This window comes from Lactuca serriola, chromosome 6, assembly GCF_051521515.1.
Source record: "Lactuca serriola cultivar US96UC23 chromosome 6, Lser_US96UC23_V15, whole genome shotgun sequence".
Classification (NCBI taxonomy): Eukaryota; Viridiplantae; Streptophyta; class Magnoliopsida; order Asterales; family Asteraceae; genus Lactuca; species Lactuca serriola.
This window is the reverse complement of record NC_136413.1, coordinates 21,630,727-21,651,565: the sequence shown is the minus strand read 5'-3', so window position 1 is coordinate 21,651,565 and position 20,839 is coordinate 21,630,727. Positions and strand designations below refer to the sequence as shown.

At 34.7% G+C, this 20,839-nt stretch overlaps 5 protein-coding genes across 5 annotated transcripts; 2 read left to right on the top strand and 3 right to left on the bottom strand.

Moving 5' to 3' along the window:
* Positions 1-202: 202 nt before the first annotated feature.
* On the bottom strand, positions 203-3,414 carry LOC145058879 (elongator complex protein 4-like). The gene is made up of 9 exons (XM_079006757.1): positions 3,134-3,414; positions 2,564-2,722; positions 2,243-2,469; positions 2,071-2,140; positions 1,832-1,988; positions 1,657-1,735; positions 1,204-1,363; positions 1,038-1,129; positions 203-541 (listed from the first exon to the last, which is right to left on the bottom strand). The coding sequence occupies exons 2-9, from the start codon at positions 2,694-2,696 to the stop codon at positions 374-376; spliced, it is 1,086 nt and encodes a 361-aa protein (XP_078862883.1). The 5' UTR covers positions 2,697-2,722; positions 3,134-3,414; the 3' UTR covers positions 203-373.
* A 784-nt stretch (positions 3,415-4,198) lies between these two features.
* Positions 4,199-6,534, bottom strand: LOC145059017 (AP-1 complex subunit sigma-2-like). The gene is made up of 8 exons (XM_079006886.1): positions 6,376-6,534; positions 6,069-6,127; positions 5,308-5,394; positions 5,081-5,172; positions 4,896-5,004; positions 4,657-4,692; positions 4,494-4,580; positions 4,199-4,417 (listed from the first exon to the last, which is right to left on the bottom strand). Exons 2-8 carry the CDS (start codon positions 6,069-6,071, stop codon positions 4,346-4,348), a joined length of 486 nt encoding a protein of 161 aa, XP_078863012.1. The 5' UTR covers positions 6,072-6,127; positions 6,376-6,534; the 3' UTR covers positions 4,199-4,345.
* Positions 6,535-7,520: 986 nt separating this feature from the next.
* Positions 7,521-8,552, top strand: LOC145059563 (uncharacterized). The gene has a single exon (XM_079007400.1). The coding sequence runs from the start codon at positions 7,521-7,523 to the stop codon at positions 8,550-8,552; it is 1,032 nt and encodes a 343-aa protein (XP_078863526.1).
* A 4,594-nt stretch (positions 8,553-13,146) lies between these two features.
* LOC145058539 (phytochrome-interacting ankyrin-repeat protein 1-like) lies at positions 13,147-14,668 on the bottom strand. Its single transcript, XM_079006434.1, has 3 exons — positions 14,169-14,668; positions 13,726-13,897; positions 13,147-13,563 (listed from the first exon to the last, which is right to left on the bottom strand). Exons 1-3 carry the CDS (start codon positions 14,325-14,327, stop codon positions 13,352-13,354), a joined length of 543 nt encoding a protein of 180 aa, XP_078862560.1. The 5' UTR covers positions 14,328-14,668; the 3' UTR covers positions 13,147-13,351.
* A 1,266-nt stretch (positions 14,669-15,934) lies between these two features.
* On the top strand, positions 15,935-20,616 carry LOC145059562 (uncharacterized). The gene is made up of 16 exons (XM_079007399.1): positions 15,935-16,009; positions 16,097-16,324; positions 16,480-16,566; positions 16,676-16,765; positions 16,853-16,979; positions 17,068-17,168; positions 17,280-17,448; positions 17,531-17,652; positions 18,138-18,195; positions 18,280-18,355; positions 18,434-18,563; positions 18,671-18,828; positions 18,913-18,985; positions 19,071-19,265; positions 19,345-19,438; positions 19,517-20,616. Exons 1-16 carry the CDS (start codon positions 15,935-15,937, stop codon positions 20,308-20,310), a joined length of 2,577 nt encoding a protein of 858 aa, XP_078863525.1. The 3' UTR covers positions 20,311-20,616.
* The last annotated feature ends 223 nt before the right edge of the window (positions 20,617-20,839 follow it).

Here is a 20,839-nt window from a genome sequence, read left to right as displayed (position 1 = left end):
TCCTACCTAAGGCATGGTTGGCTATTTTTAATCGTATCGACAATAGTAATCATTTGTTGATGTTGTTTTGTTTAAGGAAGGATTTAGGGAAATTGTTGACATAGAGAAGAAATAACCTTTTTTACACAGAAAAAAGTTTCTTAGAAAGTTATATGGATTCAGGTCGCTCATATGTCGACTCCTTTATCTTATTTTCAGGATGTTACAAAAATAATAAGCATATAATATATATGTTCTCCATAACAAGTGTTCTTGGATTCTACATAACTGACAACTGATTTCGCGAATAAACTAACATTTCATTAATCAAAAGTTAGTGAGCAATTAATTTAATCAATGTGGTTACCACCTACACACAAAAACAAGCGAACCATCAAAAATCAAGGGCACCAGCCTTTGAAGAGGAGCCACAACTAGCAGAAGTACCATAAGAACTCCCACTTGAGCCATCAACAGGCGCTTGATTTAAACACTCTAAAACCAATGATCTTCGTTTTTGCAGCTTTATGGAGTACGTCGTTGCATCTAGAATTACAGGGACCTTCATACACACAAAACCATACATCATGCAAATGTTAAAATAAGAAATAGCAAGCAACTTACTTTTTTGGTCCCTGAAAATAGCTGATTTTTGCATTTTTGGTCCTTAAAAGTTTACTCTTGCAATTTCAGTCCTATTTTGAGATTCTAGTAACATTTTTGTTCCCTTTTTCAATTAAAAGACTATTTTTTGTCCCTGAAAATAGCTGATTTTTGCAATTTTGGTCCTTAAAAGATTTCTCTTGCAATTTCAGCCCTCTTTTGAGATTCTAGTAACATTTTTGGTCCCTTATAATGACTATTTTTGGCCCCTGAATATAGCTGACTTTTGCAATTTTGGTCCCAAAAATATAGTCACTTTCTTAAAACAAGGACCCAAAAACCTCAAGGACCAAGATTGCAAGACCCAAAATTGCAAAAATCAGCTATACTCAGGGACCAAAAATGCAATTTATTCTATATAAATTAATAAAAGAAACAATAGTGTCATTTTGTACCTGTGTGTTGAAACGTGAAACTTTATGTATACTTAGAAGCCCAAGCATATCCTGGTAACCAGTTAGGAGAGTTGCAAGCTCCTTGTCCTCATCTGTTTTAGTTTTATTTGTTAAATTATGCTACAAAAAAAGAAATTTATACCAAAAAAAAAGACATTTTTTATACCTGGAATTGCTTTAACGGATAATAAGGCATCAGCTAAATGTTGCAATCTTTTTGACATTGACGGTGATAAAAGAGAAGGTGGGAAGGTTAGAAAAGCAACTGTATTTGAGGAGCGAACCATGCTTTTTAATGATCTAATGAAGGAAAGCATATCCCATTCCTACAATATCATTAAGATGATATATATATATATATATATATATATATATATATATATATATATATATATATATATATATATATATAGTCAAAAGAAAAGTGCATCATGTCTATATTTAAGCTATTGCAATGTAGTGTTTGATGAGACCATTAAAATAGCTTATAAGTTAGCTTTTTAAAAAGCTGTCTAACATAGCTTATCGATTAAACTTGTGGGGTTGTTTCTTATCAGGCAAAAGCTAGCTTTTCAGCTAGTCTGACAAACACAGACTTATCCAATACATGGTTATTTACCTTGTCATAGTAGTCACATTGTGGAGCACAAAATGATTGGATAGCAATTCTTCCTGCTCTTGTGATATTTCCATCATACCTGATTAGAATTATGAAAATTAGGTGTAAGAGTCAATGAAGAAGACCACTTTTAAGTTTAATAAGATCAATCCACTACTAATAATAACATCAGTACTTTGGAAATTGAGATATGAACTTTGAACAACTATCACGGAATCCAACAAGATTTGAACAATCTAAAAGGCTAAAACACTCCACACGGTTTCCCGTTATCAAATGCTTCTCTATAGGCTTCCTTAGGTCAAATTCATTGCAATACTCTATTTTCCCATCTGCATCACATTATCACAACACAAAAGATGTTTACTTTTTATACTAAAAATCCCCACAATGGATAAAAAGATACAAAATTACCTCGCTCCTCGTTATGTTGCTTATTTTCCCCAAGGTACTTCTTATATTGCCAAGCAATCCGCAAATCCTTCTACAAGCTCATAAAAAGGCAGAATTTACATTAATACAGTTGTAGTTGTGAAGAGAAAGATGCATGTTCCTAAGGGCAAAATGGGAAAAAGTAAAGTAGTACCTGTTCTGCATCAGTGTTACGAGATTTGTCATCTTTGGGGACTAAAGTAGTTGGCAAGGTTCCAAGAAAGGCTCTAGGGTTTTTGACTGGGCTTGCATAAAGAACAGGTTGGTTGTGTACTAGTCCCTGAGACATGAAAGTCCTTAACAAAAGCATATGATGAGGTGCTTCAGTGTCTTCCATGATCATTACCATACTTCCTAAATGGAATCCCCCACCTAAAATCTCTAGATATTACAGAAACAATTCATCCATTAGGAAATTGTTGTCATACTTGTTTAGATGCTTTAATAAAATATAAAAAGGGGGTATTGGGATTACTATCAAGATCCGGTATGCCTGATGAAAGAAAGATTGTTCCATTTGGTCCATACTTGAGACCAGGGACAGAAGAGGTAGGTGCAGCTGAAAAGTTCTTTGAGAAACTACTTGTCCGGACTTTGCCAGTAGCCATAAATATCGGACAGTTTTTTAATCCTCCTGAGAAATAAGAACAAACGGATCAAACAGGTAAACAGCATATATAATGATTTTGGAGTAAATGATTTTATTAATAATCATATATAATGTTTGTAGAATACTTGAACAGCATCAATTTTGGAAGTAAACTACCAAAGCAGATATGCAATCTATTCCACATCGCTCATTAGTTTAAACTAGAAGTTCTCCAAACAGGATTTGAAGATAAATTAATTTAGAACTCTCTGAACCATAGTCCGCGTGAACACAAATTCCTCAATTTTGGTCAATATTTTCGGTTAAAAAATCACAATTACATTAAGCATAAGTACCTCATTAACACGATAATGAAGTAATTACATTGCTAAATACTCACTAAACAATTCAAAAAGTGAGAGTAGTTTCAATACGTTGTTAGAGGCGGAGGAGAACCTGAATTCAAGGGACCAGAAGTCGGAAAGATGCACTGAGTGAATTCCAAAGAAGAAGCTGATGTGAGAATGAAGCAGAACACCTGACGAAGAAAGTGTCTGTGTGCGAGAGTCGAGAGTCGATGATGCGAGAAAAAGAATTTGAGAGTCGAGACTTCGAGATGAGAAGAAGGAGAATCGGAGGCTGTAGATGCGGCTGTGGTCTGCGGCGGCCGGCGAGGACGGGTCGACGTTTGAGGGAAAGAAAAGAGACAGGAGAATAACTGTGTGTGAAGGTAGAAACAAGTAGGAAAAGACACGACGTCGTATTGCAAGTTTTAAAAATAAGCAACCCGGTTTTTTAATTCCGGGTTTCGGTTCGATAACCTGAAGTCCAAAACTAATTTTAAATTGGGCTAACATTGCAACTTTGAAACTAGATCATTGTAGCCCAAATCCAACTTGATTGGGCCAAGCATATAAATCATACCTGAATTGGCTAATTAGTAAAAATTTTGGTAAAATCCTAAAGATTTTTTTTAAATAGAAAAGTTCCAATTATTTAATATTTTGTCCAAATTAACAAAAAAGTCTTTATTTTTATTTTAACAGAAAATGACAAATTATCATGTAAAATTAAATAATCGAGACTTTTCTGTAAAAAAAAATAATTTAAGACTTTATCAGCAACTTTCCCAAAATAATGAAACTTTCTACATAAAACCCGTATTTTTACATAACAATTTTGATGCATGCATGAATAAAGTTGATAACAAATTTAAAGTATAATCGCATAAGTTAGTAGAAGCATATAGGTATATCTATATATAATGTTTTTTTTACTTTAAAAGGTTAATATATTAAGCATTAAATTTCAACATATATGAATTTTGTTACATAATGATAAAATGGTCAATTAGTATCATCAAACAGTTTATACAATCTAAAAAAGAAACAGACCTTACTGACAACACTTTACATATAAATACATCATTACCTGTTTAAAATTTTCCAAACCATCTTTTGATTGTTAAACAATGAAACATTGCTCATTCAATTTTCAAGATTTAAGTTGACATTGGTGACATTTTGAAGAAAATAGATCAGACAACAGATCCGGATTAAAAATAATAATAATAATAATACATACATGTGATGTGATGTTATAATAAAGAAAAAAATAAAAGTACATTGTTATAATATTATATCTAGTAGACACCATCACATGAACAGTTCATTCAGCTACCCTTGCCATTATAGCACTAATGCTATTTGCTCTTTCTTTAGCTTCATCCACTAGCAAATCCTGCAAAACAGATACCAGGGGCAAAACCGGAATTTTAAATACAATCAACACCACTGTCCTATGGAAGAATTCTTACTTGTGCATCTATAATACGGTGAATCGCCTTCTTGCTTGACTCCTGAAGTTCACCAGCAATTAAAATCTCATCCAGTATATAATAAGCCTGCAAAGTATCCACAAATTCCACATCAGCATGGTTGTACTTGTACACGTGGCAGATGACATGGATGATGTCATACCTTATGGAAATGGAAGATCAGGTCTAGCTCACAAACCTGACAAACAAATGTTCAGAAACAAAGTTAAACTTCCAAATGACTTTTTAGTCCCTGAGTAGAGTACAGCTGCTTTTTGCATTTTTGGTCCCAAAAATGTTACAAAAACATCAAATAAGGACCAAAAGTGAAAAAAAGAAAAAAGCTACACAGAAGGACCAAAAATGTAATTTAGTATATTTGTTAGGGTTTAAATGGGTTACACTTCCAAAGTAACGATCAAGAGTCTCGACAAAATATTGAATAATTTCAAGGATCTCCAGTTCGTTGTCTTGTTGGTTAATACACATACAAAAGTAGAGGCTGGCATACCTGAGAAAGTGGGATGTAATTAATTAGTTACATAGAGAAAAATAAAAATAAAAATAAATAAATAAATAAATAGTACCTCTTGTAAACAACTTTAAATCCCTTCCATTCAACAAAGTTACAAAGCTTGGGTCCTCGTGTTAGAATCATCCCACTAAGTTCTCGTATTACCTTTAAATAACAACGTACTTTCATCTATTCAGCTTATATGCATAAATATACTACTTCCAATTTATTTGTTCTTATTTACACATGGTAATTCAAAAATTCTAATTTTCAATGTTTTTGTTATTATTCAGAACATACCTTACTTCGTTCTTTCTGGGAATAAGGTGAATACCACTTTGTCAACCTAACTTTTCCTTGTCGGCTTAATAAGAGAACAAAATGAATCTGCAAGAAAGAAAATAAAATGTTATTATCTGTAGTCATAATTATCTTACTAGGTTGTATGACATGGGTTGATTAAAAAATATCAAGTAGGAAGTAGTAAACATTGAAGATTTCTAAAAATGAGAGGGTGTTTGTTTCAGCTTTACCTAAATTTGAGACATTTGGGGGATTAGCGGGATTTTATAAATAAAAATAGATGACAATGCCACAGTGGTGATTAATAAAGAAGTGGAAGGGTAATCTTGATGTATAAATCACCTAATAATGATATTGTGATACTAGAAATCAGGTGGGCAATTAATTATATATAATCTAAGTATTGATCTAAGAAATTCATCAAGTTCTTAGGTAGTTTTGCCATGTTTATGATTAATGATATTATGGGTATCCTAATCTTCGACATGCGTAATTAGGATCATCATCATCATATATAACTGTATATATATCAATTGCTGTATAACTAAACATCATATAAAACCAGAATAACATTTGCTCAGCTTGCAAATACCTATGGTATAACATGATCGATCTAACTCAACCCAAGAATTTGATATATTCAACATTTTAATATATTCAGACAAGTTAATAGATGTATGACATTGATCACTGAATCCCCAATTCTACAGACTGCTATGTAATGTAACTAGAGATGATAGAAAAAATGGAGCTCTCACCATGCTTAAATACAATTGATAGAAGCTTCACGTCTACTGACCAGATCCGAGCGAATGTACTAAGGATGTGAAATAAACAACATCATATTAAACAAAATCAATCAGGACTTGTATACAATCCCTATTCACGTTGATGCTCGATTAGAAATAGGAAAGCGTACAACGTCGCACAATCAGTAAATTTTCCCTTTCAAAATCAGATCAAAATATTCATATGAATGCGAATCGGATTGAAAACAGCAAAGCATGATTACAACTCCAATTTTGATATAATCGACTGATGAGGATTCATATGCAGAGAACACACCTGAAAGTAAAATGAACTGGATCTGCTTTGATCGTCGCCGGTGAAACAAAGAGCACAACTCCGGTCTCCCGGTGAAACCTTTTCGTTTTGTTTGTCACTAATCGGTTTTTCTATCGCCTACTAGTTTTTTTATGGATTTTGAGGTTGTTTGGGATTATGTAATTTTTATAAAATTGATTTAATTATGACAAGAAAAATGTCTCCCCACAAACTTTAAAAATTAAAAAAACGAAAATAGTGATTGCACTGGGTCACAGCCCAGAAGCCATACAACGTGACTTGAACAACCAACTATCCAACCCAAGTACGATCTTCTTTCTTTGTGGGGCCCATTTTAGCCTATCAAATAACAGGGGTGCAAACGAGCAAAGCTACTCGCGAGCTACTCGAGATCGGATCGTTAAAAGCTCGACTCGAAACCGATTTTAAACGAGCTCGAGCTTAATATTAAGCTTGTTTATTAAACGAGCTCGAGCTCAAGCCTATGTCACAAAGATCGATTAGGCTCGCGAGCCTAAACGAGCCTTTATATAATATCATTTATTATTATTCATATATACTAAAATAAAAATATATTAGGGGAATTATGAATTCCGGGTATTAGTAAACGAGCTCGAGTCGAGCTTAAGCTTATTTAGGCACGCCCGATAAAAACAAGTCGAGCCCGAGCCCGAGCCGAGCTTGTATAACTCTTTACGAGCTCGAGCGGAGCTCAGTAAAAGAAAGCTCGATTCGAGCCGAGCTCGAGCTCGAGCCTCATATAACTTAAACGAGCCCGAGCCGAGCCTGACCAGGCTCGGGCTCGGCTCGGCTCGTTTGCACCCCTAGTAATAAGTAATAGTAGCACTGCGATTTACAAGAAAATAATGTGCTAATGGAATAGGGTACGAGGTCCAAGAAAGCATCGTAGGTTCTACTGTTCTTAAACCCTCTCCCTCGCTAACTTCTTCCATTGCTCGATTGGTATCAAACAGGTGCATTATATTATTTCTCAACGATGTGTAATTTTAATTCCATCAATTCTAAGCGTTAACTCTATATGTATGTGTTTTTAATTTTTATACGTATATAACTCATGTATCTTATGTCATGTGGAAGTTGTCTTGAATGTTTATCGATCTCTTTTCTGGAAGTGTAGGAAAGGAATGGGTAAGACAAGGAGTATGCTTAGAAAAAAGAAGTATGACGAGGCACGTAGCAGGATTATAATTAATGGTGGTGTGGGATCTTGGTCAGATCTTAATCATGATATACTTTTCTTAGTTATGATGAAGCTTGAATTCGTTGATTTCATTGCATTTAGTGGAGTTTGCAATTCATGGAGATCATTTGCAGTCTCTAACAGGAACAGTTTTATGGTGTCCATACCACCCATGCCCATATCTATATCTAACTCTACCACCGATGCTAATGAGAAACAGTACTGCCTAAAGGACTCTCAAGGAAGAAAGATGAAAACCATTGTTCCTCATTCTGCTAAGAGGTCGTGTATTGGAGTAACATGTGGTTACTTGATTTTGTCGGGTGTGGAAACCAAAGACTTCTGGCTTGTGAATCTTATCACAAGGCATGAACTTCATTTCCCTGATGTGCCCAATGAATACTTTTATTGCCATCGAGATGCCAAGGGTATCCTTGTGTTTTCACCTTCAATATCCGAGTGGGTGTTTCTTGTGTTTACCGGATGTTTTTTTTGGAAAATATTTGTTTCCATAGCAGGAAAGCGAGAATGGACTTGTGTATCCTCCCCTTTCAGTATTGATGATTTAGTTGCTTTCAAAGGAAAGATATATACCTTACATGCCACGGGGATATGTGAAATGAAACTCTATCCTGAGCCTAAATTGGTGTTGCTAGAAACCAAGAATATTCTGAACCTGGATTCCAGATTTATGGAATTTGTGACTTCTGGTGAAAATCTTTATGTGATAGATCGGTTATCTAAACATCCGTACACGATTCTTGAAATAGATCTTGACCAAATGAAATGGGTGTCACCTAAAAAGACATGTGAAGAATATGTCTTCTTTCGTAGCAACACAGACTCTGCTAACCATCGCTCACTATATGACGGGAGATATGTTGTTGAAGATAAAAATGGAAAGGGTGGGTGTCTTTATGCAAACATGTGGTATTTCTTCTTTGATTGTTTGAATGTTGATATCATACACGAGTGATGAATTGTTAGCATGTTTATCTTTCTTAGTTTCTTTTCATAACAGACACATATCTTAGAACATCATTGTCATGGTTTTTTAAAACCAATATTGCCGTACCAGCATCTTGGAATTTATTCGGGTAGATGCAACTATCAATTATTTTATATCTTATTATATATTCTATCTTATTTTCGTTTATTCCTAATGTATTGAGTGATGCACATTGGAATGATGTTTAGTTGTGAATGAAGAGCCATTTATTAGACTTTTGGTTTTTCCACAAAGATAACCATGAGATATTGTCTTGGAAGAACCCTAGGATTTTGAGGGATATCCGATAGCTTATCAGGAATCAAATCTGGAATGTTAACACATGTTTTTGATGACATTATTTGTATACCAGCTCAAACAAAAGCTTACACCCAAAAAGGAAATTTGGTTCAATCATCTTGCAGAACATACAACAAGAAGGCAAAAGTGTGAGAACCAATGATCCATGTAGTATGTTTTTCTGCCCAATAGTTGTGGCAAGCTGGCTTCTAAGCCTAATAGGTGTGGTGACATCCCATGCCTCCAATTTTTTCTGTTTTCTGTTGAGAATTTTGTTTAATTATGAGGTTGGCTGTTAATCAATAGTTATTATCTTAACAAAGTTCACACATTAATTTGCCATTTAATGGAATCTTCAGCGTTTTATTCTTTTGTTTTCAAACAGTTCAATGTTTCTATTCTGATTGCAACTCTTGGGGATGACAATTGGATGCATTAAGGTGATCCTTAATCCTTATATTCTTCTAAGAAAACGTATTTGATGATCGATTCTCCAAAAATGTAATTTATCAAACACCATGTAGCAAAGTTTGGTTCATTGGGTTGGGGAAGCATCTATATTAGACGCATGGAAGTTTTCTCATTGGCACTTATAATCTACTTTAGACTATAAGGTAGTAAGTACTAACTATATCGTTGATTATTAAATGTTAATGCTTCTTCACATAGAACCATTGGCAAAAATGTTAGGAGTGGTAGTGTTTGAAGCATTTTGGTTGTTTTAAGAGTTGTTTGAAGCCATTTTGAGAGAAATTGAGAGAGAGTTGTGAGAAATGATAGTAATATTTAAGGTGATTAAATGGGTAGAAAGCATAAAATTACACGATTGGTCATGTGGTTTGCCAAATCAGGCTACAATTATGAAGATGTCTATGCACTTGGTCTATATGGTTTCATTTTTTGTGTGATTGGTTTTTTAACCGGGTAAGTTGTCCATACTACCTTGTTTAATTTAATTTAGACTTTTTTTCATATTTAAAGTAATAAAAGCAATTAAAAAATTAAACTTAAACCCCACCCCACCCCACCATACCCTAACCCTCACCCCCGTCCTACCCAAATCTTCTTTCCTTAGGATGAGCAAAACCGATAAAAACCAATAAACTGAAACTGAAAACCAAAAACCGAACCAAACAGTTCGTTTTGGGTTTAGATTTTCAAAACCGAAAAATTCGGTTTGTATTCAATTTTGGGCTTAAAACCAACCCACTAAAACGAACCGACCCAATGGTTTTAAAACCGAAAGAAGCCGACCTTGTATACATATTATTAATCATTTAATATATTTTTAATGAATGTTATATGTTTTATTAAAACAATAAATATAGAAAAGTTTCAAACCCCTAACCCCGTTGTTCACTAATGCTCCTATCATCACTCTTTCGACCTAACCTCTCACAAGCACCAGCAAGCATGACTGCATCTAGAGGACAAGGAAGATAAAGGCTCTCTTCTCTCGTTTACATACTCTTGAGTCTCGAAGCAAAGGAGACAATGATGCATTGAATTTGTTTCATTTTATTTAGAATTGCTGGAAAATAGGTTTAAACCCAAAACCATCAACCCATGGGTTGAACTTGAAAAACGAACCATGAAACTGAAAACCGAACCCAATGAGTTTTAAAACCCAAAACTTGTCGGTTTGGGTTTGGTTTTACCCCATAACCGACCCATGTTTAGTCCTAATTTTCATTCCTTACATCCCATTTTGCATCAATTGAAGACTACTATATGGCCCCCTTCCATCATCATCAACGTTGAAGACAAAAACCACCATTTACCCCTCACTACCGGCTTGAAGGCGTTGAAGACAAACACCACCAACCATTGCTCACCTTCGTCTTCTCCCCTCAACAGGCACCACTAGATGATCGTCGATAAAACATCAAGGATGAAATATGGAAAACAAGATCAGAATGGTCCGCCACTTAAAACCCCCACATCTTTCTCTCCCTCCTCTCTTCTCTAACCTAACTAACGACCATCGTCAACGAAGATCATTTTATGTATGGGTGCTCATCCCTAGAAACCGAACTCTAAAACCCTTCTCCTTTCTTGGAACGGGTTAATTGAACTCTAAAACCCTTCAAAATCATTCATCGAAGGTGGTAGTGGCTAGTGGTTGGTTATTTGTCGGAGTATTCGTTTGGATGGATCAGTTCGATTCGATCCAATTAGGTAATCCAAATTAATTTCGGTTTTCATAATATTAATCTGAATAGTTCAAAGTAAATTTAAATCTGATCCAATCCAATTCAATTATAATTCAGTTGGATCGGATTTTATAATTCGGTTTTCAAAATCCATAACATTTTAAAACGATATATAATTATGATATTATCTAATTTTTACAGAAGAAGCAAAAAAATTTATTTACTTGTGATTTAAAATTTATAAAGAACTACTAAGAATGTATATTATAGTTTAATATTTAATAGATAAAAAACTTTTGAGAGAAAATACATATTAATGTTTTTAATTAGATGAAACTTTTTGAATTTATTTGAAAAAATAAATTATAAAATTAATAAATAATTATAGATATATGAAAAATAAATAAATAATAAATTGTTATTTGGTTTTTTTGGACTATTTAGTTCTTATTTTATAAACCAAAACTAATCCAAAATAATAATTTGGTTTTGTTGAAAACCAATCCATTAATCCGAATATTCAAACCAAATAGTCCAATCCAAAATGTCTAATTGGACAATTAAGTTGTATCCAAATAGTGAACAACCCTAGTTATTTGAGCAACAAATCCAGGTAGTGGTCGTGGTAGCTGGAGATGGTGGGGGCGGCAGGGTGGAGATGGTGGCAACACGATGGCTAAAGAGATGAATGAGTTTTAGGGTTAGATCAGCCAAGGATAAATCTTATGGTTAATTTGTTTTATTATAATTTTTATGTACTTATTTTAGGAATAATGTTTAGGTTTCATAACACCTTTGGTCCAACTATTTGCATTGTTGCAACATTGATCCCTATTTCAAACTATAGCAATGTTAGTCCCTTTGACTCACGCTCATTAGTTTGATCAACATGTCCTCTTAGTCCCTTTGACTAATGCTCATTAGTTTGATCAACATGTCCTCCTTCATAGACAACAATATTGTGGCATTTGTTGGCATCATTCACAACCTATACTCCTTCAAATGCCACAAAGGCAAAGAAATTGTCAGCCTCTTCATCAATATATACTTAATCTTCATCCGATCATCATTAAGGTAGTTTTCAGTCTAGTACTGCGTACTCATAGGAAATGTCATGTTTTGTGTAAGCTTTAATTTCCTTGTATGTAACAAAGTGAGACATAAAAATGATGTATTCATTGTCCTCTAGCGTTATTAGGCCATTGCCCATATCAACTATGGGCATCAAGAAATAGTGACAAATGATGCAACTTCATCATACTTTAGTTTCCTAATCATGGTATAAACATCTAACATAAAATCATACATGTCAATCACATCGAAGCAGTCAACTTCACCATTAATGAACATTCTTCTAAGGGTGAAGAACCCACATAATGCATCTTTATCATGAAGATGTTAGCATAGTCTGGTTTAGGGAATAATAGAAATTCATACCTAATAAATGACAATCAAAGTAAACAACATACAATGAAAAGTTAAGAACTATGAATCAAAAGGAAACAACATAAAATCAATGTTTAGAACCGAAACCCAATAAAATCATAGCCTAAGAACTAACAAGCAAATGAGAAGAACATAATACATCACATATATTTCACATCAAAATGATAGCATTTACTTCTCATACTCTGACATTTTGCATACATTGTCTACTTGATTTAACTCAATTATCGTTTAGGGTCCAATGGTGACAGATGATCGAGTGTTGATGTACTCACAACGGTAGAAGAAATAGAGAGACTATTGGCAAAAGTACCAAAATACTATCATGTGCATGGCACATGAGGGTTCTTGATGAAAGAAAACTAACGGCCGTTAGTCCAAGGGATTAACCTTGCTAATATAGTTTCACATAAGGACCAATGTTGCAACAATGTAGATAGTTGGACCAAAGGTGTTGTGAAACCTAAACGTTGGAAACCAAAGATGTAATTTACTCTTGTAATTAAGATAATCATCTTTCCGGTTGTTTAGTTTATGTTATGGATTATTGAATTTTATAGCATTTGTGATAAATCTAAAAGAAAAAAAATTATTCTTGAGTGTATATATGTTCTTGAATAAGCCTGGAAATGCTCTTACAATAGTTCAAACAGGGAGTTGGTCACTAGACAAACGCAACAACATTAATAATAGCATACAACTTATTTTATTGAAATTCATGTTCAACCACATTTATCCATACAAAGACACAAAGCCAAAAGATAACAATGTCACAAATCCTAAATCCTCGTACATATAATACCACTGACAAACACACATACATAAATACATACTTTAAATTCGCAAATATCCAAATAAACACAACAGAAGTGGAAAGGGTCTTAAGTTCTAAGAACTATAAGAACCCTCACCTGATGATGAGCTACTTTCTTGTTGAACTCGCTTCATCTCCTCATATGCCCATTCAAGACCAGGACAGTAATGAAGAGGCGGATTAAATCGGGTATCCTCAATGTTATCAGGTAAGAATGCTCCATTTTCAATTAAAAATCTGATTGCTCTTCTGTTCTTCTCTTTTGCAGCAGTGTGAAGTGGAGTCCCTAATCCATGTGTTCAAGAAAATTACAAGAAAGGATATTAATGCTATTTTTGGATGGGACAAAAAGTTGCAATTTTTTACCCATTGACTTGAGTCTTAAATCACAGACCAATGACAAAAGTGGGCCTAAAGTTGTGTTGAGAATAAGAAGATCGATACTTACAGCCACAAGCACCTTTGGTTCGAGCATCAATATTGGCACCACGATCAAGCAATTCATCCATGACCTTTATGTGACCACCCTTCGCAGCTAGATGGAGAGGGGTGAGCCCATGAGATTTTGGGCCAAGTGCAGCAACATTTGCATCCATTCCTTCATCAAGGAGCCTTTTTACCTGCAACAAGAAATCCCAAAACTTGAAATAATCACCTACAGACACATGAGTGTTCATTCAAACTAACAGAATAAGCAGCTTAATTGTGCTCTCATACTTTCTTGTTAACAGTCTGTTTTCTATTTTAGCATTTGTTGATGTAACAGACAATACCGGACTTGAAACTAGATATTGGAGACAGTATTAATGGCTGCTATTAGTTTAAACAGAAAAACCATGAAGAAGAAGAAGAAGAAAAAGAAAAACTTTTACAGTTTATATCTGTATTCACCTCCTTAAGGTCTCCTTTTCGAGCACCGACGTGAAGATTTGTCCAGCCTCTGTCGTCCCTATCATCACCCCCAGGGCTATTGGAGCGCAAGCTGTTGGAACGTTTGATGTGCCTCCGAATCCGATTACTATTCGAACGCAATAAGTGATCTTGGATCATTGTTGCTTCTTTCAATTATCTTTCGAATATACCAGAATTTGAAGAACTTCGTTGCAGCCAAATAAACTAAATTTAATAGTTTCTTGAAACAGGAAACCCTAGCAGTGTCTAGAAACTGAAAAGACACGATTCGCGGATAATCGTATTTTTTTACATGATTTGAAGTAACTAAACCAGCGAAAAGAGAGAATTAGCGAGAGAAGTGATTAGCCATGTTGTATGGAGCGAAAGGATTCAACCCAGGGCCAAACAAACGGAGATTTCTAAGCTTAATCACGAGCAATGAAAGCGATGATGATGATCGAGTGAGAGAGGTATTAAACATAACTGTTAAATCGCCCAAAGAAAAACCGATTGATGATGAAACGAGAAGTCGTGTATATTAAGCGAGCATAAACCGTAGATAAGAGAAAAACTAAAAGAAACACAGCAGGATTTCGGAAATGTTTGGTGGTTTCATGGATGAATAAAGTATGAAGTTGGATGAGAAGGAATCGAAGATGAACACAAACCCTAGATTTTGCAGAGATTGGATGACTTGCGAGAGAGAGAGAGAGAGAGAGAGAGAGAGGCGTTTGTTTTGCTTGGAATTTGGAAATATACAGTGGTGTAAAGTGTAAACTGTAAAGGTCTTCTACTTGACTACTTGAGGAATATGGGACGCTATCGTTCATCAGACCGGTTTGAAACCGGTTCTTGGGCCTAAGGTTGAAGTCATCTTGAACTAGTTAAGAACCGGTCCAATCTTAACCACCCTGGGCCGGGTTCTCCTCATTTTATTATAATTATATTTTTTTAAATTTAAACAAACACTTTTACAAAATTAAATCCTCAGTCAAATAATTGTTTGTTTTATTTGATTATGAAATACTGTATACAAAGAAAACCACTTTGTAAAACAGGTAATTTGTCGATAAATGTAAAAAGGTGTCATTTTGTGAATAATCCAAAAAATATTGCATCTCTCGAAATTATTTCAATGTACAAAAGTCGTTTAAATTTCCCAAAACCATGATCACCAAATAACCCTGATTTCATTTTTTTTTTTTTTTTTTTTTTTTTGCAAACGAGCACGTTCATTGCCTGGCTTCGATTTTTCTACTTTCAGGTAATTTCCTTGGATTCTTCTTAACCTTTTTGCAAGGATTTCATGGCTTCAATAGATTCAGTTTCGTGATTTATGTGAAGTGAACAAAAAATTTACGATAACAAATGATAGAATTGTCAATGTGTATCCAATTCCAATGAACGTATCAACAGTTAACGACATAATTGAGGGAATTTGAATTGCTTTCGGAATGCAACTATCTAATTATTGCGTTTTCTGTTTTCTTTTGAGAACTTTGTTAATGATGTTGGCTGTTAATCTATAGTTCTTATCTTAACAATGTTCATAAATTAATTTTCCCTTCAATGAAATCTTCAGCGTTTTCTTCTTTTGTTTTGCAACAGTGCACTGCTTCTATTCTGATTGCAACTCTTGGGGATGACAATTGGATGCATTAAGGTGATCCTTAATCCTTATATTCTTCTAAGCGAATGTGTTTAATTATCGATTCTCCAGAAATGTAATTTATCCAACACCTTGTAGCAAAAAGTTTGGTTCAATGGGTTGGGGAAGCATCTACATCAGACGCATGAAAGTTTTCTCATTGGCACTTCTAATCTACTTAGACTATAAGGTACACTAACTATATCATTTCTTCTTCACATAGATGTATATACATCAATGGTAAACCTTTTTCACTGGAATTATATATGTATTGAAGGCATTAAAGCACAGGGAGAAATGGATAAACAGCTCTGAAAGAGCAGGTTTATGGGAGAAAGCTCATGAGCGAAATGCTAAACGTATTGTTAATTTGATTATAGAGCTGGAAGGTTTGTGGGTGAAAATGGGGCAATATTTCTCCGTGCGTGCGGACGGGCTTCCTGGTGCGTACCCACGCCATCTGAAACAGTTACAGGACTCACTTCCTCCTCGCTGCTTAAAAGAGGTATGCCCATTGCCCAAACTATATCTACCTAACACACATTAAATATTGTCTCTTTACATGTTAAATACCTCAGTCTTTATGATTTATTCTTGTTTATTCCTGACAGTTGTTTCATAATCAAAATAATTACATTATGTAAAAACCTCATTACTCAGGTTCAGAAAACTATACAGAAGGAGATGGGGAAATCAATAAATGATATATTTACAACTTTTGTTGAGAAACCCCTTGCAACAGCATCAGTAAGATCCTTCAAAAAAAAAAAAATCATTACCTTTATTACCCTTCTCCTGATTACATTATCAACCTAATGATAACCTGATGTTTCATAAATAATTAATTTATATACAGATAGCACAAGTTCATCGCGCAACACTACGTGATGGGAAAGAGGTGGTTGTTAAAGTTCAACATGAAGGCATCAAGACAATAATCTTGGAGGTTGGTTATTCATTCTCTAGCCATGGGCATTTTAGTCTTTTACATAAAAGTACCAAACTTTCTATCACCTATAATACTTTTATACAGGATTTGAAAAATGCTAAGTCAGTAGTAGAGTGGATAGTTTGGGCAGAACCAAAGTTTAATTTCAACCCTGTTATAGATGAATGGTGTAAAGAAGCACCCAAGGAACTAGACTTCAACAGGGAAGCTGGTGTGATAATTTATAATCAAATATCTACTCATGTTCATAACTTCATACGTGTTTATGTTTTCTTGATGATTGATTGTTATGTTTGTAGAAAATACTAGAAAAGTCTCCAGTAATCTTTGCTGTAAAAAAGACTGTTTGGACAAAAAACCTGAGCACCGTGTTAAAGTGCTGATGCCTGAAGTTATTCATGTATACTCTTCATTAATATTTCTTGCATTTAGCTCATTCTTTTTATACCTTTCCCTCATGAAGTTTTTTCAGTTGTTGTTCTTATATAACTTTTGGTGTACTTACTTGCAGTCAACTGAACGAGTCCTCATTCTAGAGTACATGGATGGTGTACGCCTGAACGATTCCCCTTCATTAGATAAACTTGGTGTTGACAAGAAAAATATTGTTGAAGAAATTACACGCGCGTATGCACATCAAATCTTTATTGATGGATTCTTCAATGCTGATCCGCATCCCGGTAATTTTTCTATTTTTTATATTTTATTAAACATTTTGTTCTTTTCAAATACATTTTGCAATTTGTGGCTGTGTTTTTACAGGTAATTTCCTTGTGACCAAGTCAAGTCCACATCATCCAATTCTACTTGATTTTGGATTTACAAAATTGCTTTCTAGCTCCATGAAACATGCTGTAGCAAAAATGTTTCTGGCATCTGCTGAGGTTCGTACATTCCTTTCTTATATAGGGAGTTATGAGCTTAATGGGTTAAGCACTTAATTTGGACAACTATATATGGTTGTTTCTTTTTTACTTAATCTGTACAAAATGACTTAATGTGTTAAGCCAAAAAAAAATCTGGTCATTTAGTCTCATTATGACGGTTTATTCATTCTAAAATTGATGAACATTGTTAAAATCGATGAGTATTATGAAAACTGTTTATTAGAATGTAAGAGTAAAATGATCATTTAGTCTCATTCTGACAGCTTATTCATTTTAAAAAATAAACAGATCTTATATCGTTATACATTTAACCACTTTACCTGTATAAAGTCTGGGTATTAAGTATTAATAAATACTTGTCTATGTCGGGTTCACTTTCATCTTTGATTATAAATGATTCACATGGTAATTTTAAGACTTTAGCTATTTTCCATGTCTGTTTATTTTATCCTTTTTGGAGAAACTAATGAAGCTATCTCCAGCTTGATACTTTTACAGGTGAAATTATATTGTTCTTGCGTGTGCTTAATTTGCTTGCAGGTGTCTCACAAATCCTTCAATACTTTACCTTATTATGATACAATAATTAAAAATTGCATTATTTTACATGGTTTTACTTTTCAGGGCTTTCTGCAGCATTGAATGTGAGTGTTAGCTATTATAGAATCATTAGACCCTTTGCTGAATCTGCTCTTGACTGGTTTGTTTTTTTTTTTAAATATAATTAATAAATTCAGTTTCTATTATCTCATTCTCTTATTGGGTAAATTGTTTTCAGTGACCCACATGAGAAAAAAGTAGATAAAGCAGAATGGATATGTGACACCCCTGTTAATTCTCAAGTAGAAAAGAAACTGAGGGCTTTATTAGTTAAACTCGGGAATGCGGATAAAATACTTGGAATTCAGGTATATATGTTTGTCTCTTTGTTATATATGTATGTATGCATGCATTGAATATTAATATTAATATTAATATTTGACTGATACTCTGATTGTTAGTTATTTTCTGTTAGGTTTGTGCCTACAAAGATGGAGAAGTGATAATTGATACAGCTGCAGGGGTACTTGGAAATTATGATCCTTCTCCTGTTCAACCTGATACCTTATTTCCTGTTTTCTCAGTAACAAAGGGGGTTACAGCTGGAATGTTACACTGGCTTGTAGATAAAGGGTATATTGTGTTATTACTTAATTAAGTTGACTATGGATTTCTCTTTCATTTTTTGGTACTTCTATTTCTATTACATGGATGCAGGAAAGTGGGACTGGAGGATAATGTTGTAGACATCTGGCCAGATTTCAGTTCAAACAGAAAAGAATCAATAAAAGTAGTTTGTGATTCTTAGTAACCATAACAGCTATAATCACTTACTTGTAGAGATAAACAAATTATTTTTTGTATTCATTTTTCAGGTTCATCATGTACTGAATCATACATCTGGAATGCAAAATGCTCTGGCCAGCCTTGTGCAAGATAATCCAATGGTGTTATGCAATTGGGATGAATGCTTGAAACGCATTGCCATGGCAGAAGCAGAATCAGAACCTGGTCAAGATCAGCAATATCATTACCTATCTTATGGTTGGCTTTGTGGTGGCATCATTGAGGTTGTATCACATATATTCATTCGATTCACCTTCTTCTTCTTCTTCTTCAATGATTCGATTCTCTCCCTTGAATCTACAGCATGCATCTAATAAAAAGTTTCAAGATATCCTTCAAGAAGCTTTCATTAATCCGCTCAACATTCAAGGCGAACTTTACATCGGAATCCCTCCAGGCATGAATTCAATCCATTTCCCCAATTCTCTCTAAACCCTAGTTCATATCGTTTCTTATAATGATGGTAATTAATCAGGTGTGGAATCACGACTTGCGACACTAACCCTAGATACAAACGATCTGAATAGATTTGCAGAAATCGATAGCCCTACCTCGAGCTCAAGCCCGACCTCTCTCTCTAGTTCCAGTTCTTCCTCCATATTCCAGCTCGATGTCCTCTCCGGTTTAGTTCCGTTATTCAATACGCTCAATGTCCGCCGTGCGATATTACCTGCCGCCAACGGCCACTGCTCAGCTCGTGCACTCGCCCGCTACTACGCCGCCCTTGTCGACGGCGGTGTTGTCCCACCGCCTCATTCCTCCTCATCGCAACCACCATTAGGAATCCACCCTCAGCTTCCCGGATCTATTTCCATAGCAATTGCCGATAAAAAGAAAGGTGGAAAAAAGAAAAAGCCAAAGAAGGAACCAAAGTGTTCCGGATCCAATTGTACGATAAATCCTGAAAACCCTAGTTGCAGCGACGATGTTGACGGGGTTCATAAAATTTTCAGCAATCAAAAAGCGAAAATCCATGATTCAATTTTGGGGATTGGTGAGTATGAGAAATTGGTTTTTCCAGATGGGAAATTTGGGCTTGGATTCAAGAGGGAATACACGAGAGATGGGATTCTGATCGGATTTGGGCATGCGGGGTTGGGTGGATCGACGGCGTATTGCGATATAAGCAACAGGTTTGCCATTTCTGTGACTCTAAACAAGTTGTCGTTTGGGTCTGTGACTAAAGACATAATTCAGTTGGTGTGCTCGGAGTTGAACATTCCGGTACCGGAGGAATATGCAGAGTGTAGCTTCACGTCCATCAATTGAAGGATAAAATAGGTACTTCGCTTCATGTCCATATAACTTGGGCATCGATCGATCCAAATTTTAAATTTAGGGGTTCCAATAAAGAGATGACTAGAAGAAGTGTGCGACGTAGTTTTGAAAGAGTTTTGTTTAGTGTGATCACCAAAGGCGAGCCATTCTATCAAATCTAGCAGTATCGGGAACCACAGTAGGCTATATAAGAATTGTTGATAGTTTGTCTATTTAATTTGTGTGTCGTAGTAAAAGGATGATTCATTGGCCATGATATGTTAATCTAATTATGTTAATGTGGAATATAGAGCTTCTTCAACCAGTGTCGATGCTTGCTTGGTACAAATTAAATTATTTTCTGAATCTTAACTAAAAACAATGTGATAGGCCTACATCAATTAATTAAAGTTATACTACTATCTAAGGTATGTTTGATGTTAAAAAGGAACTAATTAGTTGGTAGGGGTAGGACATGCTACCCCTCATTCTTTTCCGACATATGTTAAAATTCTGAGAAATTAAATATTTTCTTACATTT

What these genes read in the sequence shown, in the direction of transcription:
- LOC145058879 (XM_079006757.1), bottom strand. Translation starts at nt 2,696, where the DNA reads ATGGCTACTGGCAAAGTCCGGACAAGTAGTTTCTCAAAGAACTTTTCA. An exon ending in TTCATATCTCAATTTCCAAA is followed by an intron (nt 1,736 to 1,831) that starts GTACTGATGTTA and finishes AATTCTAATCAG; the next exon opens with GTATGATGGAAATATCACAA. An exon ending in TTTCACGTTTCAACACACAG is followed by an intron (nt 542 to 1,037) that starts GTACAAAATGAC and finishes GTGTGTATGAAG; the next exon opens with GTCCCTGTAATTCTAGATGC.
- LOC145059017 (XM_079006886.1), bottom strand. An exon ending in CCCAGAAAGAACGAAGTAAG is followed by an intron (nt 5,173 to 5,307) that starts GTATGTTCTGAA and finishes TGTTATTTAAAG; the next exon opens with GTAATACGAGAACTTAGTGG. An exon ending in TGATCTTCCATTTCCATAAG is followed by an intron (nt 4,581 to 4,656) that starts GTATGACATCAT and finishes GATACTTTGCAG; the next exon opens with GCTTATTATATACTGGATGA.
- LOC145059563 (XM_079007400.1), top strand. Translation starts at nt 7,521, where the DNA reads ATGGGTAAGACAAGGAGTATGCTTAGAAAAAAGAAGTATGACGAGGCA.
- LOC145058539 (XM_079006434.1), bottom strand. Translation starts at nt 14,327, where the DNA reads ATGATCCAAGATCACTTATTGCGTTCGAATAGTAATCGGATTCGGAGG. An exon ending in GAAAAGGAGACCTTAAGGAG is followed by an intron (nt 13,898 to 14,168) that starts GTGAATACAGAT and finishes TTCTTGTTGCAG; the next exon opens with GTAAAAAGGCTCCTTGATGA. An exon ending in AACCAAAGGTGCTTGTGGCT is followed by an intron (nt 13,564 to 13,725) that starts GTAAGTATCGAT and finishes CACATGGATTAG; the next exon opens with GGACTCCACTTCACACTGCT.
- LOC145059562 (XM_079007399.1), top strand. Translation starts at nt 15,935, where the DNA reads ATGGGTTGGGGAAGCATCTACATCAGACGCATGAAAGTTTTCTCATTG. An exon ending in AGACTTCAACAGGGAAGCTG is followed by an intron (nt 16,980 to 17,067) that starts GTGTGATAATTT and finishes TTATGTTTGTAG; the next exon opens with AAAATACTAGAAAAGTCTCC. An exon ending in GCTGAATCTGCTCTTGACTG is followed by an intron (nt 18,356 to 18,433) that starts GTTTGTTTTTTT and finishes AATTGTTTTCAG; the next exon opens with TGACCCACATGAGAAAAAAG.